Source organism: Calypte anna, chromosome 17 (genome assembly GCF_003957555.1).
Source record: "Calypte anna isolate BGI_N300 chromosome 17, bCalAnn1_v1.p, whole genome shotgun sequence".
Classification (NCBI taxonomy): Eukaryota; Metazoa; Chordata; class Aves; order Apodiformes; family Trochilidae; genus Calypte; species Calypte anna.
Window position 1 is genome coordinate 2,663,297 of NC_044262.1, and position 24,933 is coordinate 2,688,229.

Sequence of the window (24,933 nt, forward strand, 5' to 3'; positions counted from 1 at the left end):
ACCTCAACCCAAACAAAACCAACACACTGAAAGGACTAATTCTTTCCCACTCAAAACCAGAGGCCAGTATCCCCATCCTGATTTATGGACCAGGAGAGGAAAGGAAACACAAACACCCCAGGTACCCCAACTCCATGCTTCCCAGCAAGTCCCTGGACACTATTTTTTTTTTTTTTTTCAGCCAAAAAGCTTTCCTTTTTGGCTTAAAATCTTCACTGTAATCACTCAAGTAAGTACCTCTTCAAGCCCTCATTCTCTGCCCTGAACACATGGGAGCCAGCAGGATGATACTTTGACAGCTGGCTTTGCTTTATGGAGCTGTAAATACATTTTTTAATAGATTGGTGGCAAGAAAGAGGCATTTTCAGGCTCAACAACATCCAAAATTAACTACTACTCATTTCAAGAGGGGCAAAGGGGTGGAAGAAGGGGGAAAACAAACCTGAAACCCACTTAATAGAAAAGCCTTGAATGCAACTTCCAAAAAATCCCCAGCACAGCTGCCTGTGGGATCTCAGAGATTAAAAACCTGAGCAGCATCAGGCTGAAGCAGACATCACAGAGGCCATCCCAGGCCATGCTCATGCTCAGATAAGACTCTTCATTGTTATTTTCCTGGAGGTCACCCAGCTTTTGCCAACTTGCATCACTTTGCCACTCCTCACATCACCCACCATGGGTGGCACCAAACCAAGGTGAGGAGACATGAGACATCAGTAAAGAGACCTGGGGCTACCTCTGGGAACCTTGGATCCTGTCATGGACATCAGCACCTCATCCTCCTTCAGGATCTCATCCTCCTTTGTCTGCCAGAGCATTAAGCCTGATGAGCCTTCGTTAGCCCTGCTTTCCAACATCTAATTTGACTAACCCTTTAGTGACTAATTTAATTACCCCGGCCCACAAACTGACAGACAGCTGTTAAAAATGGTTATTGCATTATTAATACGCTCCAGTAATTTCCCATTAAAACTATACTGTTAATAAATTTTTCCCCTGTATTTCTTCCCTTTTAATTAGTCTATTTAAAACTTTGAAGGAATATTCTCTTTATGGTAAATGGGAGCGTTCAGCAAATTACATTTTTGATTGAATACTTCTGTGATAGGCCAGCAAATAAGAACGTTGAGTTGTTAATTATTGTCAGAGTTTCACACGATGCCTGCTAATGAGGCAGTCAATCTTCCCTGCCATTCCTGGAATATAAATGGAGGCCTTTGGTATTGATTCCATCCCTGAGAGAAGGCAGGAATCCCTCTTTCTCAGGAAGGGTTGGGATCTCTGTGCTGGGAGGGACACAGTAAGGACCAGAGACCTTTGGGATGGGCTGAGCCAAGGAGGGCTGGGAACTGGTTGAAGCTCAGGAGGTTCTTGGTTGTGCCAATGGTTGCTTGCACAGGTCATGGAGCTGGGGGAGACCTGGAACATCCCTCCAGGGATCACCCCCATGGACAGGCATCAATAGATGAGAGCTGCAGCCAGGCTGGACAGGCAGTGAGGGGTTGTCAGCTCCTGCCAGACATGCTGGAATTTATGCCCTCTCTCTGTGCCTACCTGCTGACTCTGAAGTGTATCAGATTTACTCCTTATCTTTCTGTGAGAGGAGAATTTCTATTTTTTTTTAAGGAAAGGGAAATGCCTGATCCTCTTGGACTTCAGCAGATGACCTGATAAGAGTGATGAGGGGAAATGATAAGCCAAGGGGCCCTGGATAAGGATTTAAGGATTGACATAAAGCTGGAGGTGGCTTTAAGACCCTACAGAAAAAACAATAAAAATAAAATTAACCCCCCCCACACACACACACACAAAAAACCACCCAGCCTCTGAGTAGTGCTGGGAGATGCAACAAGGAACTTTCAGCACCATTTTTCAAATCCTTTGGGGATTGATTCTATTTAGTATTTGCACTTGTGCTCTCATCAGAGGATGAGAGGAGTTTGGCAGCAAAGTCTCCCAGAGTCAGTCACAGGACAGGAATACTGTCCCCACCCAGACCCCCCGTTGCCCCTCTGCCCAGCTCAGAGAGCAAGAGGGAGCAGGCAGGGAGCTGTGAGCTCAGGGAGAGGTTGCAGGCACTCAGATGTGATTAAAAGATGAACACATCTATCCCTGCTTCAGCTCCTAGAAGCAAGGAACAGCACACAGAAACCATTCCACTGAGCCATGGAGGTTTCAGGGTCCCAGCCCCCCCTCAAAGTGTGTTCTCCTCTGCCTTCTGTGACCAGATCATCTCCTGCATCTCCTGCAGCAGCAACCCTTCTCCAGCAGCACCTTGTCCACTTCTGCAGGTGAAAACCCTGGGGCATGGGGCTTGGCTGAGCCAGAGAGCAGGAAGATCTTACAGGTCTTTTCCAACCTGAATGATTCTACAAAAGATGAGGTGGGGTTGGAACATCTGTGGGGATGCTCTCAGCTCTCTGCAAGCCCTGTCCCCTCAGGGCAGGGACAGAGTGCAGAATAGCTGCTCCACAGCATCCACTTGGCTGGATGAGCCATAACACACACATCAGAGACCTGTTACACATGGAGATCACGTCTGGCATGGAGGGTTATAAGCAACATATTCCCCCCTAGGACTATTTATTGAATCACCCACAACACCAGCAGTAACCCCAAACTGTGTCCAGCTCCAGAGAACCAATATTTCAGAGCCAATGTCTCCTTTTCTGGTCCATCTGTGTTTAATAAGCACCTGCTGAAAAAAAAAAAAAAAAAAAAAAAAAAAAAAAAAAAAAAGGAAATGTGGACTGAGCTGAATAAAGAGACTTCTCACTGCAAAAGCTCAGTGCATATTTACACAGTATCCTACCCTTACTCTCAGCTTCTTCATTTATGTCACTGTAAGTCCTCTGCAGTAGCAGGGAAGTATTAGGTGGTGTTTAATTGTCTGCTGGGTTCTGCTGGGTTCACTGCAGACACTGCTCCAGCCTGAGCCACTTTTCCTTACATCTAAGGTGAAACAACATTGGCCAGCACTGAATGAGCTGGTTGTGTGGTGTCTGGGGCAAATCCTTGTGTGCAATGCTCAGACCTCCTGTTTGCAGGACCCATGAGAACGTTCTCTCCCAGAACCTCCTATGCCACAGTCCCAACAGACCTGAACCTGCCCTAGTTGCTACTGGGGTTCTTCACCCCCTTGCCTGCCACTGCTCGATACCAGTCACCTTCATTACCTCCAGAGGAGGAAAAACATGAGTAAGATAAATTATGTACAGACCCTGTGGTTCACCAACCCTCTTGTCTCCATCCTTCCCTCCCAGTGCTGCCTGTGGCACAGCACATCAGTGGGTCCCTAACTGCACCCATCTGTGTTTTGATAAAAGGCACTTGGTTGCAGCCAGCAGCACCTCATTATATCAAAAACACTGCAGGAAATGTCTAGACCTGAATTGATTATGGCACAGTAATTTTTCAGGCAGTGAAAGCAGAGCAATTCCCAAGATGGGATTAGTTTTTTACAAGGCTTCACCTAATTTTCCTTCATTTTTTTTCCCCCCTGCTTTTTCCTCAGCCTCCCTTCCAAAACTCTCCAGCTTTGCACCACTCTTGATTTAGTCCCTTAAAACAACATTCTGCTTAACACAACCCAGTGTAGTGCCCAGGAAAGCATCACTGCCCCTAGAACCTCTGGGCTTTAAACATGGGGCAGCAGGAATAAGTTAAGGAAGTTTTTGCTTTTGAGTCTATAACCAGAAGCCAGATTTGGGGAGACCAGAGAAAGACCTGGCAGATACTTACAAGTATCTAAAGCAGAAATGGAGAAGCTGAATAAGCAACAAATAAAGAGACACAAAGCAGCAGTGATGCAAAACCTAGAGGCAAAGAGCAGGTGAACTGGAGCTGATGCAGTCTGATCAGGCTGCAATGGAGCAGGGGGAGGTTTTCTGAGCCAATGGGAAATGTGGGATGTTTTATACTAAGCCCTGCACTGTGCAGTGCTGATGCTGTTTTAAAACCATGGTTTAATCTGGTTTTTAAAGCAGAGATGTACTGTCCCTCTAACCTCATTTTGGGCTGCTTTTGCTTCTTTGCCTGAAGGTCAGGGGACCAGGGAGAACATCACTCCTGCATCTGGAAACTGCATGGAATGAGAAGGGTCAGTAGGGCACGAGCAGTCACTCTGAGCTCCCTAAAACGTTCTGCACAGATGCCTCCCTTGGCTGCCCTCAGGCCAAGAGGAGGGACAGAGGACATTTTGCCCTAATAAATCACCCCAAAAGCTGGGGTAACATCTGGGAGCAGAACAAATCCCACAGGGGAAGGAGCCACAGTTGTGGGGCACTGTGCTGAGTCCACCAGAGCTGATGGAAACATCACCCTGGCTATACAGGAGCAGAAGCCAAAACTAATTAATTTCATTTGTCTTCAGAGAGCTTGGCCATCCTGGTTCACCAGCTGTGACAGCAGCTGCCCCTGTGCCCAGCCCAGGCTGCCTGTGCATCAAGGAAAAATAAAAACCCCACAAAAAAATAAACCCAGGGGTCTATCTTCTCCAGGAGGGACAGCATCTTCTCTTGGTGTCCTTAAAGCAGAAGGACAAAGCTCCCTTGCCCGTTTCCACCTCTGTTCCCATTGTTTCCACTGAGATGATTCCTCCTCCCTGTGCCAGATGCGGAGCCTGCCGCAGGTCCCTGGCGTGCTCCCAGGAAGGTTTCAGCTCAGCTGAATTTTATTAATTTTGTCCTTTGGATGAAGTGATCCAACAGTAGTTATGGGAGATAAAAACCAGAAAGGAGGGGCAGACACGATCTGCATTGGACAAGTTTAAGGCAACTGAAATCTCATCAGAATTGGCTGGTGGATGGTGCCAGCTCTTTCTGTCACATTAAGAAATATCAGAAGGGAAGGTATTAACCCACTCAGGACCACCAGCCCGATGTCACAGTTAAGCTGAAGGAGAAATGTCCATCCAGACAGGATTGGGACCATTATCCCACCCAGCCCTGGGTCTTAAGGACAAAATTGCTGCGTTCAGGCCTGAGTGAGAGGGGCAGGATTCAAAGCATCTTTCCCCAGGTGCCTAGGAAATCCTGTTCCTCCTGCTGTTATCATCATCCTCATTCCTCCACTGTCCCTCTCCTGTCTTCTGTGACCCATGAGTGCAGCTCCAAGCCTCAGCCCACTGTCCAGGCAGGCACAAAGTTTGCCTGGCACCAGGGGAAGGCACCAGAAGTCAATTTGCTTTTAACAGGGAGAGGGCAGAGCTGACCCCAGACACTCTGCATCTGTGGGACTCAGGTACCTGCACTACAAACCAACCCCACAGCACTGTCCTGGCATTTCTGTGTCCACCCCCAGTGACCTGATCTATTCTAAAAGCACCACAGCATAGGAGGATGAGGAGGAAGGGAAAGAGGAGGAGAGCAAAGGTTCTGGCACAGGTCCCTGTCATCCCAGCACCATCCTGCCACACACCCACCCTTGTCTGGCCCAGAGGATGAACTGCTCAGTCCCATCTCCCATGTCCTGCATGTGAAGGCAAAGGTAACGAAATTCAGATGTGCTTAAAAAAAAAACACCCAAATCATAATTCCTGGAAAACTGTACAAACAGACTGGATAAACAGAGAGACCACGGTGCTGCCCTTTGGACAGGAAGCTCCAAAACACACCTTGGCCCAAGTTTAATAAAAAGAAATGGCAGAGACATAAAAACAAAGAATACCATCAAACAGGGAAGGAAGAACTCCTTCTACTGAAGAAACTCAAGGTCTGATTTCATCACTTTGCACCTTTCTGCTAAGCTCACACAGCACCCTTCCCCTCCAAACCCACTTCATTCACTGCTTGTCTCAGTGCCAGCAGGATCCTGCTACCCACAGATCCTGTTATACCATGGATCTTCCTTTCCATGGATCCTGTTAGTCCATGGATCCTGCTCCAGGCAGCTGGATGGATGGCCACTCAGCTCCAGCAGCAGGTCTGCTGTACAGGACAGCTAGAGCCCAATGCCAAACCCTCCTCTGCAATAGGAGATCCCGGATACAATAAAGGGAAGAATTCTGGGTGTGAGACAATATTTGCATTTTTGGCAGGTGCTGGAGTATTTTAATTGTTTCAATAAATATATAAACAAAATCTGTTCACTCCTTCAGTTGTTTTTCCTTCCTGGGCTCTGCAGCTCCATGGACAAGAGGAACAGCAATTGCTCAGCTGCCAAACTTGGAGCTATTGCTGGTGCTCCCTGCAATGGATTTGCCTACAAGCCAGGTCCAAATTTACATCCCCTACCCCTACTAGGTTTTCTGTGCAGTTTTATGGCTCAGCACCAAAACCTCAAAAATGTAGCAGGATTGCACTAAGGAAGGGAGCACAAAGAGTGAAACTCAGCATTACTGTAGCAGTAATTATTAAAACCCACCGAGAAGGAGGGTTGAAATGTCCTCCTCCTGGTCCTGAAAGATTCCATGGCTGGTGAAGTACCAGGAAGAGATAAGTCAAGGTCAATGAGGTCCCTGCACCCTCCCAGAGGTGCTGGGTGACCAGCATTTCAATTCAGACCTCCCCTCAACACTGGGTGATTTCACTCAAGTTTTGGGGTTTTTTGTACCCCTTTCCTCTCTTCTCCTATTTTCCCATCACACAACTCCTGTAATTCCTCTCTAGTTTTGCTGCTCACACTCTTCAGTGGCTGCTGCAAGGTGACATCTCCATTTAGTCACCCTGACCCTCCTAAGTTGCTCTCATAAATCAAAGTGGGAGGCAGGGAGCAGGAAAAATCCCAGTAAGCAGCCAGGACAATGCTAAATTGACAGCTGCAGGGGTTTGTGGTTGTCTCTATGTAAAGCACCTGTCTTTTCTCTCCCAAGGATGAGCCAAAAGCTGCCTTTATCCTGGTGTTAAGCACTGCAAGCTGCTTCTGCACCACCTTCTGCAAGATGATGGCATGTTAGGGTGATAAGAGCAGTGAGGACATTATCTGCAGGGATGATGGTGTCTCTGTGATATGCAGAGTAATGAATTGCCCTCATTGCAGAAATGAGCAAGTTGTGCCTGGTGATGCAATGATCAATTTGCTCCCTCATGTGAAGCCATCCATTCATCATGGGACCAGCCACTTGTGGTCACTTTATTGGCAACAACAGAGCCAAAAGCTCGGCAGAAAGTTCCCTGGGTTCCTGCTGAGGAACAGCCTGAAAAAGCATCTTCCCCTCTCCCCCAGCCTCTTGGCTCAGGGTCCCTCCAGCATCAGGGCAGGAGACAGAAAAGGGGTGAAAACAGATCAAGTTCCCATGGCACCTCCTGCATCAAACAGAAGGAAGAACTGGCAGGGAACCCTCTGCCAGCTCCTGCCTGTGAGCCTTGTGGCCTCACCAAAGCTGTTGCCCCTCTCCTGGCCCAGAGTCCCTTTGCCTTTCTCATCCATTTTGTTTTTCATCTTCATCGGGCTCTGGTCCCAGGGAGCTTCACACTACAGTGCTCAGCACCTACTTGCAAAATCATGAGTTCCCAAATCACTGCAAAAACCCTGAAAAAAAAAACAACAAAAAAAACCCCAACCAAACCCCCCCCCCCCCAAAAAAAAAACCCTAAAAAATCAAACCTGAAAAATAAACCCTGCAGAGAAACCACTGAAAAACCCTTGGAAGCCTGGGGCAAGGGCATGGTACAGCTGAGCCAGAGAAAGCTCAGCCAAGCTCCTGTCCTCAACACGAGGAGGGACACATGCAGAAGCTGAGCTGGGGAGCTGAGCTCTCTGCTGCCACGAGAACTGAAAATGAAATAGCAAACAAATAAAAAAGAAAGACTACGGTTGATTGTACTTTGGTAAAGAATTCACAGAGCAAAGGGGCTCACTTGGGAGCAAAACGAAGATGAATCGACAGCGAGTTCAAGAGAATTCATTCTGCCCCTGAACACTTGTCTCTCCATCAGGACATCTCAAAGGCTTGTCAAGCGAAGGCAAGGCTTTTATTTGTTTCTATGGTTGCCATAATGATAGAGCTATATGTCATGTCAGGCAGCAGCTGAGGCTCAGTGCCTCTGATTTATGCCTGTTCACCAGAAATTATCAACTTTTCCACAGCACAGGTGGCACAGTGAACCAGGACCACCAGGTGTTCCCCAGCACTGTGCTTTGCCCCCCGGGTCACCTCCCCTCTTGGCCCCAGACAGCCAGCTGCACCCCAAGGGATGCTTTTATCATCCCCCACAGGGATATTTTTTTTATCCCTCTCTTAGGGACCCTGGGTGCTGGCTGTGGTGGGTCCCAGGGGTTGTGGGTGCAGGCCCTCCCTGTGAGCATCCACAGGGAGTCTCAGGGCATCTCAGCATCTGCTGCTGAAATTACAGTGATTCCTGGTCCCACAGGACCAGCAGTACCTACCTGAAGAGTCAAAAAGAGATAGCAATGTGTTCAGGGAAGGCCAGCAGAAACATTAAACACCAAATGGTAATTTGATTGTTTGCTTGTTTTAAACATGGGCTACTGTGTTTAGCACCAGGTTATGGGAGAAGTTTAGATAAAAGAAAAGGATGGGAGCAATTGGCAGGGGGAAACAAGGTGGAGTCTTGAGAACAGGAAAATAAGGTGAGACTGGGAGGTATTTCTTGTCCTGACAGGGGATGTCCTGGGACCCAAGGCTGGGAGAGGCTCACAGTGCTGCTGGGCAACATCAAATCATCAAATGAACAAAGATGTCACCAGTAGCATGGTTGCCACAATCCCAGATGTGTGACTAACATGATTATTGTGCAGAGGATCAAACTCAGGGGTTGAGAAAGGGATGCTCAATATGGTTACTGATAAATTATACAGAGAAGTTTCATTAACTCTAAACAACCTCATGTTGAATTTATGATGCACAGCTCTAAACTCACCGAGTTCTGCACGCAAAGTTCTGTCCCCAGCTCAATCCCCAGTTTGGGAGCATCCCAGTGGGATGTTTGCAGGTAGACCTTTGGATCCTGTCTATAGTAAGTTTCTCTAATGATTTGGCTGCAGCAGCAAGAGGAGGGTGCATCATTCCCACCCACCATGGACAGCTTGCTGCACCCCTCAGCAGTGACACACACAGCGGAGAGATCTCTGTATACACAGAACCAGCAAGAAACCAGCATTTCTCTGGAGAGCAGCTAAAAAATAGAGCTCTTCCTGTCTCCTCCACAGTCTCAAGCATCTTTATAAAAATACAAGGCCACGTTGAAACCTTTAACCCTCAGAGATGTAAAGACTGCATCACTTGTTTTCTCTAAACCAGGCTTTCTGCAATTTCCCTCCATTAAACTTTTCAAGACAAGTGATCTCGGAGCCAAAAGGTGTCACAGTAATGAAAGGTCTGGCAGAATGCAGCACGCTCATTATTAAAGACAAGAAAAATACAGAACTGAGCTTCCATCACAGTGCTGCAGGGCACTTCAGGGGCTGAGATGCAGCCCTGCTTCAGCTGCTGTCATACGACCCAGGAGCTGCCCTTTGGCTTGGGGATTTAATTGTATTAGGGCTTAAGTGTTGCTGCAGGATCACCCACAGGAACTGCCAGCATGGAGGGACAGGAGTGTCACCCCAGTCCCACAGCCCAGGGAAAAGGTTCTTCCCTGTGCAGAGGGATGGCTATGTTTGAACACCTACAGAAAGCAAAGCAAATGTTCACCTCTGATGAGGGGTTTGACATTAGAGGTTATCACCCCCGTGTCTGAGCCACCAAAACCACTGCATTTCTGCTCCCTTGATAATCCAGAGGAAGAAAGCAAAGAGGCTGCAAGACAAAGAGCTCTAAAAGTACCTTTCTTGTGTGAAAGCACAAGAGAACCTTCTCCTGTGGAGTTTCTCTGAGACTGGTCAATGCGATGTCCAAACACAGCAACCTCCTGGCTCATTGCCCCCAGTGGACCTGACCAGCCCCAGCTTTAGATCCTCTGCATCACTCCACTCCACTCAGGTGGTTTCACCTTGGTTTCCACCCACCCCATGGGAGCCAGCAGCCTAATCCCTGTTTGAGAAGTGTTTAAGCTCTAATGTTGAAATAATAGATCACTTTTTGGTGTTCACTCTGTCCCTGAAACCTTCCATAATTCAGCATCAAATATTTATTATTACGTTTATTAAAGCTTTAATAATTTAGCTTCTCCTGTATGTAAAATACAAGCACCATGAGCTTGCCTTCCTTATTCCACCTGGGTCACTCCAATATTTATACCTGAGGTTCTCAGTTCAGGTTCCATTTACAGGAGGAGCAGGTAACAGCCTCTGTGCCAGAAATCCAACTTCTCCTGCCTGGCATTTGTACATCTTGAGACTGTTCCATGAGGTTGAATGCCCAGAGACAATTACTGCACTGGAGCAGAAGCAAGCTTCCCAGCCTCTGCTTTTGCTAAGGTAATTCTAGCAAACACGTGAGAAGGCAAGAAATAATGTTTTCCTGGCATTTTGACTTGGAAAATGTTAACATACAACAGGGTAATCCTTCACCTTCTTCAATGAAAAGCAGTAGTCTTCTGCAGACAAGAAAAACAAGGCTCCTAGGATAGCCAAACTGTGACATATGTACCATCCATCTCTTTTTGCAGGAAAGGAAACAAGCACTGATTAGCAACAAATCACATCTGAAATAAGGACTTCTTGGATGCCAGTCCTGGCTCTGCTATGGCCTTTGTAGGCACTTGCTCCAACCATCCACCTGCCAAGACTCATGATGACAGGACAGAAAAATGAAAAGCCACCATGCCATTGCTCCAGGAAAAGACAAGGCAGAAGTGGCTGGGGGACATAAGGCTCCTGCTAGAGCCCAGAAAAATGATTCACAACACAGACAAGAATTTGCAGGTTAGAAAATTGTGTCTTGAGTCAATGGGAGAAGGAAGGGCTGGATCACAGAGCCTCCCTAGTACCCAACAGCCACATGCTCAATCTTAATTTAATGAGAGAGAGGTGGATAAATACCTTTTGAATGAAACCCTTGTAGTGAACAGTGAAACACTTGTCAAGCAGGCAGAGGGGGACAATCACCTCCACCACGCTGCTCCAAGGCAGAGGCTGCTGCTCCTTTTCCAATTGGGACACAGAGAACAGGGACAGGGATTCTGCCTGGCTCCTTATCCAAGGGGGTCCCCTCTGTCAACTCTCAGCCTCTTCTCCCTCTCCTACTACCAAGCCAATTCTCTCCCAGCAGTGTCCTCTTAGATCCTGCTTCTGAACCAGACTGTCACAAGTCCAACAACATCTGTTTAAAATATAACCCAGCCAAAATGGGGGAGCCAGAGAAACCTCCAGGCATTTACTGAACTCAAGAAGGAAAAAAAAAACAAAACAACCAAACTTCTACATATAATAACTGGACAAGGAACATGACATTTTCACCAGGGTCTGACCTTGACCTTTCATGAGCACCATGGCAGAATCCCAAAGGCTGGGTGGACATGATAAATGTATGAGTTTCTGAAAGATGTCAGCACCTCCATACTGATGTGATCTCTGCAATCTACCATTAGACAGAAGCCACTTCAAAACTGCCTCACCACAGGTTCACAACAATTTTCCTGACTAGACTGGCAGACTCCAGGGTGATATACACAGGCCTGGCCTACACCCATCAGGACCAAAAGAGCCTGGGGAGCTATCACCTCAGATTTCTTATTGGAATAAAATTAATCCAGCTCATCACCACAGAAATTACTGCATCCTCAATAACAATTTAAAGAGCAGTGTAATCACTCAAGCATGAGGAAAACGAGAAATCTGCTTCCTACCTGACATCTGCTGGATCTTCTGTCACCAGAACATCTGTCTTGCAGCTGGCGAGAGGATTGATAGAAAGCTCCACTGGGGGCACCACGAAGCTCTTACTGACAGGCAGCCACAGGCCTTGTCCCAAACTGTAGGTGGACCTGGAATAAGGACAAATGTGTCACATAGGAACAGAGTGCCCACAGTGAATGGGTGGTCCTCTATTACATCTGCCCACTTGAAAACCAGAGCAGTGTTGGCATCGTGGTGTTAGTCAGTCATTTGGTCTTGTCCTGAAAGCCAAATGAGAAATAGCTAGAGATGAGACAGGGAGAATATGGGAATGGTAGAGATCTTTTAATCCAGGAATAGCTTATGTGTGCAGTGTCCCCACTTTTCTGAGCTGTGTTCAGCTGGAAGGATGAGAGGGAAACCCTTTCCCTTCTTCAGAACGTGGACACAACTTTCAGGTTTGTCAAAGGTAAATGACCACCAGAACAAGACACCAAGGAGTAACCAAGATATAGCATCCACTGGGATGCCCTCACTGGCACTCTCTTCCTGAATGTCCAAGCCAAACACTCCTTCCACTCACCTGAGGATCTTTTCTGGTGCCTGTTCTCCTGTGACCAAGTCGTATCCTCGCTCGAGCGTTGTGTAGGGCCACGGCCTGGGAGGCAGAGAGAGAAAGAGCAGCTGTGGCATGTCATGGGACCAGGAAAGCAGCACAGCCTTGTCTTGGGTCTTTGGTGCCAGTGGTGGCCAGTGGGGAGGAGAGCAGCCCCCTCAGAATGTCAGAGTGAAGGCACCATCCCATCCCCACTCACCCTTCACTGTGTCCCCAGTCACTGCGCACACACAGGTGGCGATGGACGGGGTCCGGGGCGTAACCTTCGTGGCAGCTGCACTCTCCTAAAAGAAAAGAGGGGAAGATGAGACCTTTGTGCCCCAGAGAAAAGAGAGTGACTGTGGCACCAGGCTCTCCCTTCCTGCCAGCCATCTCAACTCATATAAGGACATTCGTGGTCTCCACTGAGGATCTGGAGCAGCATGGACATTTTGAAACCTCCAAGAGAAGCTCTTACTGGCAGAGAAGCAGAGGAGGAGACAGGGAGATCTGTATCCTGCAGGAAGATACAGAAACCCCTGAGCTACACCCTCCACAGGCAGTGCCCATGCTATGCCCCCATCCCTCAGCTTCAGGGCTCCTGTTTCCCTTCACTCTCTGCCTGCTGGCTCACCCTGTTACACCCTTTTGACAGCAGGAAAAGACATTTCCCACACCAGAAACCCAACTGAGCTTGGCCCACATCGATTCTGCGTTTGGTAGAAATACATAACCTGGAGCAAGAAACAGCAAAATCAAAAGATTAATTGGATTTGCACATGGAGTTTCTGTTACAAGCTGCTGCCAATGTTTTTTTCCATCCCCCCTTCCCCTCCTCTCCCAATCTCCTAACAGCTTGGCTGAGCAGTAAACATCAGCAGAGGTGGAGACCTGGGGAGGATGCGGGGGGGTTGGATACCCCCATCCTGGCAGTAATGCAGACTGGTGGGTACCTGTGTGCTCATCAGGATACTAAGCAAGTTCTTAAAATGCCTTGCAGGGATTACAGTAAAGAGCTTTATTGTCAGGAGGGAGCGAGACGGTGGTTCAGCTGCTGAGATTTTTTGAGGAAGAGACGCCTGGAAAGGGGGAGACAGCAAAAAATAGAAAAAGGGGGTGGGGGGGGAAGAGACAGCTAATGATGTGCTAAAAGGCAACAGCACCTTCATGAAATATTCACTGCCTTAAACACGTCTAATATTAAAGATTAAACGTCCTGGGATTTGTCCTAGCGACTTGGAAGCACTGATTTATGATCTGTCAAAAGCTGCTAACCTCATGATTCATAAGGGGAGCAGCAGGAACATTGCATCTCCAAAGGGAAAGAATCGGGAGAGATTCGGCAGTGCTGGCCCCGGCTCAGCCATGCCCGGAGGCTGGGGAGGTCTCTTTGCAAGACAACGCTGGTTCTAATGACTCCATCAGTGATTTAAAAAAGAAAAAGAAAAGTTATTTTTTTCTTGGGTGCTTAGTACGCAAGTTTCCCCAGCCGTGCCGCGGATCATTAATTCCTGGCGCTTATTACATAACAAATATATGCTCTGCAAATGAGAGACAACCCAAAGTGCTTGCAAAGCAGAGCTGGGAGTCTGTGGGCACCAGCTCATGCTCAGTTCCTGCTGCAGAAATCAGAGGAAGTAGTGAAAAATCACCTACAGAGGTTGGCATCAAACAGCCCCAACACCATCCCCCTCTTTAGTGATGGATGGAGGTGCCACGGCAGTGAATCCCTTTCCCACCACACTGGAGGGTTTATTTTGTCCTGCCAGGGCAGTGAATCCCTTTCCCACCACACTGGAGGGTTAATTTTGTCCTGCCAGGGCAGTGAATCCCTTTCCTACCATGCTGGAGGGTTTATTTTGTCCTGCCAGGGCAGTGAATCCCTTTCCTACCACGCTGGAGGGTTTATTTTGTCCTCCGGTTTGTTTACTGCTCCAGCAGTTTGGTGTCAGAAAGAGAAACTCTATCAACCTGCAGAAATATTGATTTTTATCGACTCCAATCCTGGAGTTTCAACAGCTACAGCCGGTGCTTGAGGCTTCATTGGGAGGTTTATTGGGAGGTTTATTTCACTAAGTGAGAGGGCAAATGGTGGCACCAGCTGAGAGGAGAACTGGGGCAGCTGAGAAGTGGAACTCCAGGAAAACCACACTGGGCATGGAGACCATGGGTACTTCCCTCCCCCTTTCCTCCCCTCACCCCCCTTAACCAGGACCACTTGGAACCAGCTTTGCCCAGGAGATCTGCAAGCTTTGGGCAGAGTTTTAAAAATAGGATAGGAATTCTCCCAGCACAAGATGGGCTGAGAATTGCAGCCTGCTGGAGGAGCACAGACTCCATCTTCCTAGGCTGGATGATTTAGGATCTATTTCTATATCTAGACCTACAAGCAAATAATTAGTATAGCTTCCAAAAAATCCTTAGCAGAACCTGCTAAGCTTCTGCAGGTTTTAATGAGCTTTCTCTCTCTCCCCATCCCTCCTTTGGCCTCCCTGAGCTACTCTATCATTTTCTGCCTGTCCCCATCCTCTCCAGGCACAATGTTGAGTGAGGGAAGATGCTGAACCAGCCAGGATAATCTGCATGGATTTAGAAATCCTGGGGTAAAATCTCTTGAGTGGCAGGAATGGGGGTTCCCATATTCCTAACTTCTCTTTAGGGTGAGTGCATTTTCTGCAGAGAAGATTTCAACTTGTTATTAAAAAAAAAATAAATTAGAAAATGCTCTTGTTCAGAGCTACTAAATACTGTGCTTCTGACATGAGTGAGATTACCTGTGCAGCAATGCTTGGGCCAAGGTAGGATCCAACCTGAGCTTAAAGCCAGAGTTGACCAATAACCCCCAGTATGACAAATAACCACACCTGAAGCTGGATGTAATTTCCACAGGTGCTGCACGTCCCTGCACAGCATTTGGATGCCGCATGAGGATAAATAGATGAGGATCTACAAACTATTGTGACAAGCACCCTATTTCCACAGTCACCAACCTACATCCTGCCCACAGCCAACACACAACAGGCACAACCTTTCCTCTTCCTTCAGATTCCTGACCCACAAACCACGTCAGATAATCAATCCACAGCAAATTTTGAGCTGTTAGAGGAAAAGGAAGGATGGCTGGTCACTCAGTTTTACTGAGAGCAGGGCCTGGTGCTCAGCTCTGGAGGTCTCATGTTATATTTTCGGTGTGTTTTTCACTTGTTAGGCTCATGAAGGAGAGAGCTGATAGCTGGTGATGCTGCTGCCAGCTCCCCCTAATCCACCTGCCCAGGGTGCAGCACAAAGCAGGGGCTCCTGGAGTCCCCTGTGCTCCTGGGGAAGATGCTTTTTGCTGGCATTGACATTTTTATTTAAGGAACCAGAGGCACTTTGGCACCAGCAGAGAAAACCTGTGGCCTATCAACCCTCTCCTGGCACTGCCAGTCTCCAGGATTCCCTCCATGTCAGCAGCACCTTTACCCTGGTGTTTGCCTTCATCCTGGAGTATGAGGGACCAGCCCCCCTAGCTATCTCTCCAGCTTTTCTTATCCTACTTTCTCCTTTTCTCTTTTCTTTCCTAAAATCATTAAATAACACAACAACTATTGCCATTTTTTTCCAGGTTGTGCAGCTTGAACATTCATATGTTGTGACTTGACCTGGCCAAAATAAAACCAATAAAATACCAAACTATCTGCTAGCAGCATCCTTCAGGGATGGCACTTTCCAAACCTGGGTTTCTGCTTCATCCTGACAAGAAGTGCAACTTCAGTAAAAGCAGCTTAGCTATCGAGGAACAAGACAGGAAAGGTGGTTCCTGCTTGGCCAACCTGGCACAGAGTACAGAGGGAAAATCTGCAGTTAATTTGACACTTATCCTTCCTCTCCCTGCACTGCAAGTTCCCCTCTTCACCCAGATCCATCACAGCACTTAAGCACAAGCTTAACGTCCAAGGATTGTGTCTGGGTTTACACTCTGCACAGATTTTATTCTCATTATCATCTGCTCAGTCACCAAAGCAGCTCCCCCTGGGCACACGTGTGCAGCTGATGCAAGGAAGCAGGGAGAGATCCTGTGAGTGGACCAAGGTCCACAGTGCCATAGGTAACACCTTCTGGGATGACTGCTGGCCCAGAGCTGCCCAAGGCAAGGTGAGAAACCCCCAGTGCTGGTGGGATGAGTCAATCCAATGAGACAGGCCCAGGAGTAGCCCTGTACAGCAGAGCTCATTCCTCTTCCCCACTCACCAGGATCTTTAGACAAGCACAGAAATACTATTACAAGAACATTAGCAGCTGCAGGATTAAACACTCTAATGGCAGAAAATGAGAGTGTAAAGACAGCACAGATAACCTTAACTCAGCCCCCTTGAAGGCATGCATTTTGATTGCTATTTATGTATAACACTTCTAGCCCCAAGCTAAATTAGCTTGGGAGTTAACTGCCTCCTGCCCTGCTTGGTGCACGAAGCAAGCTGTGCCTCCACGTGAAAAGGAATCGTATATTATATGTTTTTTGACCAAGTTATTAAACTACATACCTTAGAGAGTCAGAACCTCATCTTATAAAAGTCTAAGTCAATAAAGGCACAAGCATCTTCCAACAGCGAAAATAGCAGAAGTACACAAGAACAAACAAATACTACTTGATGTGCACAACAGCTGCATGATATTAAATTGAACTATTGGAGAAAATGCCTGCATTCATAACCACAAATACACCCTCACCATGGTTGGTCATTTCCTGATTTGCATGCTCAGCTCTGTAACCTCCAAATCCCCTTAACAAGTTGCTGTTTTAAAACCCCCTCTGGTAAAAAATGACTTTTATCTGTCTCTTGCCCAAAAGACCCCTGCCCTGCTCAGACAGGAACACCAGCTGTGGATCTGGTGACAAACTACCCCACTTGGAACACGATGGAAACCTTGATATTTTGCCTCCTGTCCATTTCCAGAAAAGATCCTTCACTCCTACATCTCTTTTGGTTCTTACAAGCTGGTGCCTGCTGCTTTGGGGGGTGCCATCAATTGTGGATGCAAAGGAGGGAATCTCAATGGTGCCTGATTTGTAGATGAGAAAAAAAAAAATCAACACATTTGCACCTGCTAATCAAGGTAGCTATCCATCTCATTTATGCCACTGCTCCAGCAAGCCTGACAGCCCAAAATCAGAGGCTGTTTCTTCCAGCATTTGGCCCTGAGGGACAGATTCTCCAGCAGGTCTCTTAAGCGATGCCCACAGAATGTGCAAGTGAATCAGTTTTGTGCATACAAAACAGGTAATTGTGCTCACAAATCAGGATTTGCATATGCTGCTGAAAATGGATTCTCTCAGAAATGTTACCTGTGCTGGCAAGGGAGACCAGAAAAAAAAAAAAAAGAGCACTCCTGGATGTTTTACAGAGGAAACCCAGGGAGTGGTGTGAGCAGCAGTGCTGGCAACATATTCACATCTGGCCAAAATATGGAGAGTGAGATGACTGCAAGTCCCAGAAGATGATAAACTTTCCCTGTTCTCCTTTCAAGCAGCACCATCAGCACCTGCCAAGAGGATGGGGCGTTTTGGATGCAGTTTTTACACCGAGGATGTATCCTGAAGCCAGTGGGGTACCTGTCCCATCTGAAGTGGTGGCTTGGGCACAGCCAGTGTCATGCCTGCAGGAGGAAAACCTCAACCTCACCAGAATTCATTTAGCTTTGTATTTGCAGTCTGTCAGACCCATCAGCTTGGCTGTTCCCAAGGCAGGGAGGAAGGATAAAGATGGTATCTTGCTCATGTGCAGGTGTTGGTGCTCCTGAAAAGCTCTGACGAGCTGGTGCTTTGCAGTGCAGCTTAGGAATTTGTCAGGAGGGCAGCAATCATTTAATTAAAGAGTGAGTCACACAGCAAAGACATGAGGGAAGCAAATTAAGGGCAGGCAAGCAAAAATGTATTTTGGCATTTCATAGAGTTTTAGAGCCTTCATTTTCAGTGTGGATTAACCACTCCTAATGAAGTAGTACTCAGTAGCTGGAGTAATGAGTCAGCACATTGTATGGACAGATCTTACATAAAACTCCAACCTAAGAGGTCTTCAGTGCTGGGAAGGGTTAAGAGCTCCCAGTCTCACTCCACAGAACTTTGTGACCTGGGGGCCTCTGCCCAGATGTGTGCCAGGAACCCCTGGCACTGCTGCAGAGCTGGAGTCCTGCCCAGAGGTCTGTCCACACATGGGGGCAAGGAAGCTTTGGGACAAGGCTGTCTCCACACTGCCAGAGAGTGGCTTCCAGGGGGAAGGCTGAAATTAGACTGGATATAAATGTGCTGGAGGACCTCAAAGCTGTCCCTGATCTTTGTGCAGGGGAAATCTTCACGGCTTCCATCCTGCAGACAGGACAAACCTCAGTGCATCCTCCTGATGGACATTCTGCCCAGCCTGAGAGGACAGAGGGCAGGGGAAACCCCCAGCACCCATCACTTGGGATGTTCACAATGATGATAAAATCCCTGATCTGAAAAGGTTGAAATGTAGGCAGGATTTATATCCTGTAGTAAAACCACACACCTGCCTCTCTCACGATGATAAAAATATATCACCCTTAAAAACAGAATGATATTAATAAAAATAAATCTAAAAATACATGCAGTTCATCATGGAGGTACAGTCTGCTCCCAGCCTGGCACAGAGACTCCATCCTGAGCAGGGTGTCAGCTACTTCCAAAGGTCTTATTTTCAGTGAGTGGTTGCTCAGCTCTTGCAAAGTTTGGACCTCTCAAGGACAGCATGGGGCTCTTCCACTGGTCTGGCTCCATACAGTCTCCCTGCTGGAGTTTCTTCTGAAACTGGAGTACTAAGACAAGAGTGTTGTCTTGACCAGGAAAATGGATTTATAAGACCAAGTTTGGTATTTGCAGCTCAGCCAAGCAGGGAGGGAGAAGCCCAGAGTCATCCCTGCAATGACTGGAGGATTTCCTCCTCTCAAGACACCACGTTCTAATAGCACAGTCTGTGGCAGTGGGAGGCTTAGAGAAAACCTTCTCCTCTGTAAGCCACTGCTCTTCAAACCCCTTGGCAAAATCAGCACCCAGCATCCCTACTTGCAGCCAGGAATCTCACACGTGATGTTTCTTCATGTAGTGAAGAAATTCCCATTGCTGAGAGAAGCTGACTTGGAGAGCCAGGGCTGACCTGGAAGGAGATGGGGGTTTGCACACTCTTTAGATGCAGAGCATGCCAAAAGGAAGAGGGCCACTTGTCTCCATGCCACCAAGAAGGAATCTCACCCAAGATGAGCAACTGAGGAGCAGTGCTCATAACTGCAGAGGGCACAGCACACCCTGTGCTATGAAAAACCAGCACAGTCCCTGAGCCACCTTCTCCTGTCACCTGTTCCAGCTGAGGAGATGTCACTTCCTAAGGGCCAGCCCTTACTGGGGTTATGTACTCACCTCCCACCCATGCACCCCCTGTCTTCATTAGTTGCACATTTGCTGTTTTCAGTGCTCCCAGCTCACTGCAGACTCCAGGACCCCTGTTTGTCACTCAGGAGCATGTAGAACAGAAGAAAAGGTGACACTTCTTTGCCCAGCCCCACATCTCAGAGACCCTGCTGCTTCACAGAGGCAGCCTTGGTGTGCAAGGAGAAGATGCTCAACAAACATGCTCACAATTCTGAAGGGTTAAAAGACAGATTCAGCCTAGGTGACCATCAGGCAGGAGGCACTGATGGGAAACACAGTGCTCTGTAGTGGAATGATCAAAAAAGACATGGGATGGAGATGAGGCAAGCTCGTGAGGAGGCTTTCCAGACTGGACAGCAACATAGCACAACTTAGAAGCAGATAAACTCCATGTGCCTGCAGCTACCACACCAAAAATAACTAATAGGTCCATTTCAACTGTCCATCCTTGTGTCAACCTTTACACTTTGCTGATGAGGATCACCTCTGTGTGACCCTGCTGATATTTTATGGTCCTCTGGACCTAACACCAGGCTAATGCAGAGATGAGCTGAGCAGGCATCAAAGTACCCAGAGACAAACCTTCCCCCTTGTATCTCCAAGCTTTGAAAGGTCTTTGCTCTTCCCTGGCCTCCCTTACCTGTCTCTTGGTCACACAGCTGTTCACAGGCATCAGTGGTCCTCTGTCCACATAGATCTCTCACCCAGGGGGACGTGGCATTGATCTGATAGTAGAGGGACAGCTTGGCTGGATTAAGCCAGTCAGAGATGTCCAAGTAACTCCCCTCACTCACGACAAAGCTGCTTCCTGCAAGGTGGGAAATAAATGCATAAGGTCAGTGTAAAAAGCAGAAAAAACCCCAACCACCATGTATTTTGTCCCAGTACCAGAACACTCTACAGAAGTTGCTGCAATATTGTCATCACCAACACTCTGACCCAAAGAACTTCATGTGGCCATTCCTCTCCATACGAATGTACCCCAACAAATTGTCCACCAGCTGGGACACTGCTCTGCCCAGAATACTCCTCAGTCCCCACCCTCCTCAGCATCACAAGATACTGGATTTGATTCCCAGATCTCTACAGGAACAAGGATCAATGGATGGGCATACCCATGGCTTGCCCAGCTCAGGCAGGGGGTATCCAGGCAATGCCAGGATGCCAGGCTTGGGATATGGGTGGGCAGTGGCCACACAGGCTGCTCCAACTTAATTTCTTTAGTTGAATGTGAGTTAATTGGCCCAACACAACTTCTTATCTGAGAGGTCTCGTATCAGACACACTCCTTTGCCCTCTCCCTCCAAAGGTCTAGAAGTCAATTCCTGCTCCAAACCTTTTCTCACAAAATCTTATGTTTCTTTATTTTGCAAAATGTATTTTTTTCCCACTGGCATCTGGGAATATGCATCATCTAATTAGCCAAATAGATTTTCAGTTCAGCCCAATCATTTCCTTATCTAACATCTGAGGCCCAGCATCACTTGGGGGATTTTGCAGGCACAGAGGTCCTCATTAACTCTGATCTTCAATTACATTGATTATAAGACTGCCTCCATAACAGTGCTGCACAGATCAGAGGGGAGCCAAAAAAACTCTGCCATTAAGTGGTGTTTTGCAAACGTTACCAGGGTAAAAGCCTCTAAAAATGGGAGAAGAAATGTTCAAAGAGGAGTGGGCAAAAGGAACCGTCAAAGAGTCCAGCAACCAACAGCCACCCTTCCACCCAGTTCCAGCACTTGCATCACCCAAGGATGGCAAATCAACAGATCCAGAGTGTACCTTCATAAAACTTTGGGGCTTATATCACTTAGTAAAGGACTGGGACATTATTTTTCTTAATGACTGCATAGGTTCTTAGGTCAATGAAAGCCAAGAAAATCAAAAAGCAGGACAAAAAAACCATAGCAGCAACTACCCCCCAGGAACCTACATGAACACAAACTCCTGATTTCCCTCTGAAGATAATCACTGATGCTATAAGCAAAGGGAAGCCCTTCTAGACCTCAACCCATGCCACATTATCCATGCAAAAGATAAAAAAAAGCATGTTAGTGAGTGATCCCCTTTTCAGGCATCCCAAGATCTCAGCACCATACAAACCTGGGCCCTAACTTCACATGAATTGAAATCTTCCACACCTCCACAGTTTATCCACCATAAACACATTCACAGATGCATTTCTACACTCAAAGCCAATGGAAGCTGCCAAGCAAATGAAAATCGGACATCCAGGATCCAGCTGCTCAGGAGACATGGCAAGGCAGGAGCCTGCAGGATACATCTCAACCAGACACATGGCAGCAGTAAATTGCCAGGTAAACTCCACAGCACCAGTGGAAAGCCTGGGAACACTGAGCCCAAAGTAGTACCTTAGAGCCATGTAATTTTTCTCCTAATTATCGTTATTTTTCAATGAATATTTAGAGGTTGATTTAAATACCAAGGATAACTATTGCTGGTTTGTTTTACCAAACAGAAATGCGTCACGAGCCCATTGGGAGATGCTTGCTATTTATCTGCACGTGCCAATCTTGCTTTCTTCCTCATTTTTGCAGTTCCTTAATAACAAGGGAGGTTTGGGAAGCATGTAAACACATTTGGAGGCTCAGCTACAGCCAACCTCCTCTGCACCTAAAGACTGAAGAGTGAAGCTACCAGCTCTTCATGAAATCCCTCTTAACAAACTCCACTTTGTAGTTAAAATATAGCCAGGCTGAAAGGAACAGAAGCAAATTAGACCTAAAATAGTCATATAATTAGTATTCATAAAGACATAGGTGCCTTGAGCTGGCAGATCCATGCTGAGAGGACACCATGGTTGGGTGAGCAACGGGGGATTGACCTCTGGAGCTCCCCCACCACCTCCCTGTGCTGATCATCTCTTGGAGGAGGAAGCACATTTATAGCCCTGCTGCCAAATTTTCAGTTCCTTCAGAAAACCTTTGCTTCTGATGTCCAAAACCCCCAACAAATCTCTACTTATGGACATATATTTAAGGGTTGGACTTGATGATCTCTGAGGTCCCTTCCAACCCAGCCAATTCTATGATTCTATATTTCCTAAGTCAATGCCAAAATATGATACCCAGCCAGGGGCCCACAGCTTCTCTTTCAGCAGAAATCTGGTGGCCACCAGAAATTTAGGAAGTTTGAAATCACTTGCAAATTGACCAAACTTTGCCTTATTCTGTGCATAGAAAGAACTTTTTAAATATAAAAAAATTGTAACTTTTTTATTAAAGCCCTGGTATTTTCAAGATAAACTGTTTATTTTGATTTCTGATTGAGAAATCACCCTCAATAATGAAAGACTTAAAAAAAAAAAAAAAAAAAAAAAGCAGAAGTGAAGACATTTTAATCCAAAAATCCCTGTATTCAATTTCAATGTAAAATGGAGGCTTTGCTACTTCAGTTAAAAACCAAAAAACCTGGAGAAACGAAAGGTTTTGTTAATTGTAAATACTTTCCTTTCTTCCTTGGAGGAAGGAGGGGACAACACAAATGCCAGGACATCCTGCACTTTGGCCACAACAACCCCATGGGGAGCTCCAGGCTGGGCACAGAGTGGCTGAGAGCAGCCAGACAGAAAGGGACCTGGGAGTCTGGATTGACAGAAGCTGAACATGAGCCAGCAGTGTGCCCAGGTGGCCAAGAAGGCCAATGGCATCCTGGGCTGGATCAGGAACAGCGTGGCCAGCAGGTCCAGGGAAGGGATTCTGCCCCTGTGCTCAGCCCTGGTGAGGCCACAGCTTGAGTCCTGTGTCCAGTTCTGGGAGGAGACTGAGGTGCTGGAGCAGGTCCAGAGAAGAGCAAGGAGGCTGTGAAGGGATCCAGCACAAATCCTATGAGGAAGGGCTGAGGGAGCTGGGGGTGTTGAGGCTGGAGAAGAGGAGGCTCAGGGGAGACCTCATCACTCTCTACAACTCCCTGAAAGGAGGTTGGAGCCAGGGGGGGGTCGGGTTTTGCTCCCAAGTAGCTCCCAGTAAGACAAGAGGGCATGGGCTTAAGCTCTGCCAGGGGAGATTTAGGTTGGATATTAGGAAAAAATTATTTACAGAGAGGGTGATCAGGCATTGGAATGGGCTGCCCAGGGAGGTGGTGGATTCTCCATCCCTGGAGGTTTTTAAGAAGAGACTGAATGTGGCACTCAGTGCCATGGGCTGGGAACCAATGTGGTTGTGGTTCAAGGGTTGGATCTGATGATCTCAGAGGTCCTTTTCAACCTGGCTGATTCTGTGATTCTGTGAACTACCAGCAAGGGAACATCTCACCTCTTTGAAACTGAGTGTGTCGCAGCTCAGCTGGGTAAGATTTTGAGAGATGTTCACAGACACTCTCATCACCTTCACTCTCATTGAAAATACAAACAAACAAACATCCTATCCTTGATCCCTTTATAGCTTGTCTGAGAGAAAAATACCAGGAAAAGGCACCTTACAAATATTTTGAAAGCTAAAATTCTGAAGATTTCAAAGCCTTTTCACACAATTTTTCTCTTTATTTTCAAAGAATGCACATACAGAAAACAGTTTTCAAAAGTCACCAGCACGCACTTATCAAAACAGCCTTGAAAAGCTTGGCAAGAGCAGGTTGAGTATCAAAATCCTTTCAGCAACTACCTAGAACAAACATTTCCTAAGCAAGAGCCATTTCAAACGTCTTTAGCTTGCCAGGAGCATCAGCCAGAGTTGTTTTTACAACAATTGTTGTTAGCAATTTCTCGCTAAATGGAAGGAGATCAAGGAAGAGGGAATGGGGATAAGAAGGACCCCAGAGGCTCCTTTACAGGGAGGAAGACCCCTCTCTAAACCACCCTCTGAAAACCTGTCTTCAGGAACTCAGACCCCATGGAACCACTCTACACCCACACAGAGTCTACAGTCAGATGTACACCAGGGAGCAGACCCCAGCAGAAATAAATACTCTCCAAAACCATCTTCCACCCTGGTGTACTCTACTGCTAACTTTGTCCCCTCCCAGCTATCCTCCTGGACAGAAGTTTTGAGCTTCCCACTCAAAATCTTGGTGAAATTACCCTTAAGTTGAGACATTTAGATGCAAGGACAAGCCAACCCCCAACCAAACAAGGGAGTCCAGTGGCAGAACCAAAGCTCTTCACCCACCACCACCTTCTCCCAGGAATCTCAGCTCAGTTGTAGGACATTTCTTGAGTGCTGTTGGCCTCCTGAGCTACCTTACACCACAGAGTAGCATTGCAGGTGCATGGAGAACA

General features: G+C 47.2%; 1 protein-coding gene across 1 annotated transcript in view; it reads right to left on the reverse strand.

Annotated features, from left to right (window-relative positions):
* The window catches only part of ASTN2 (astrotactin 2), a 269,480-nt gene that overhangs the window by 167,567 nt on the left and 76,980 nt on the right, over nucleotides 1-24,933 (reverse strand). The window contains 4 exon segments of the mRNA XM_030461317.1: nucleotides 11,691-11,828; nucleotides 12,263-12,337; nucleotides 12,495-12,579; nucleotides 20,338-20,505. Coding sequence (XP_030317177.1) covers nucleotides 11,691-11,828; nucleotides 12,263-12,337; nucleotides 12,495-12,579; nucleotides 20,338-20,505 — 466 coding nt within the window.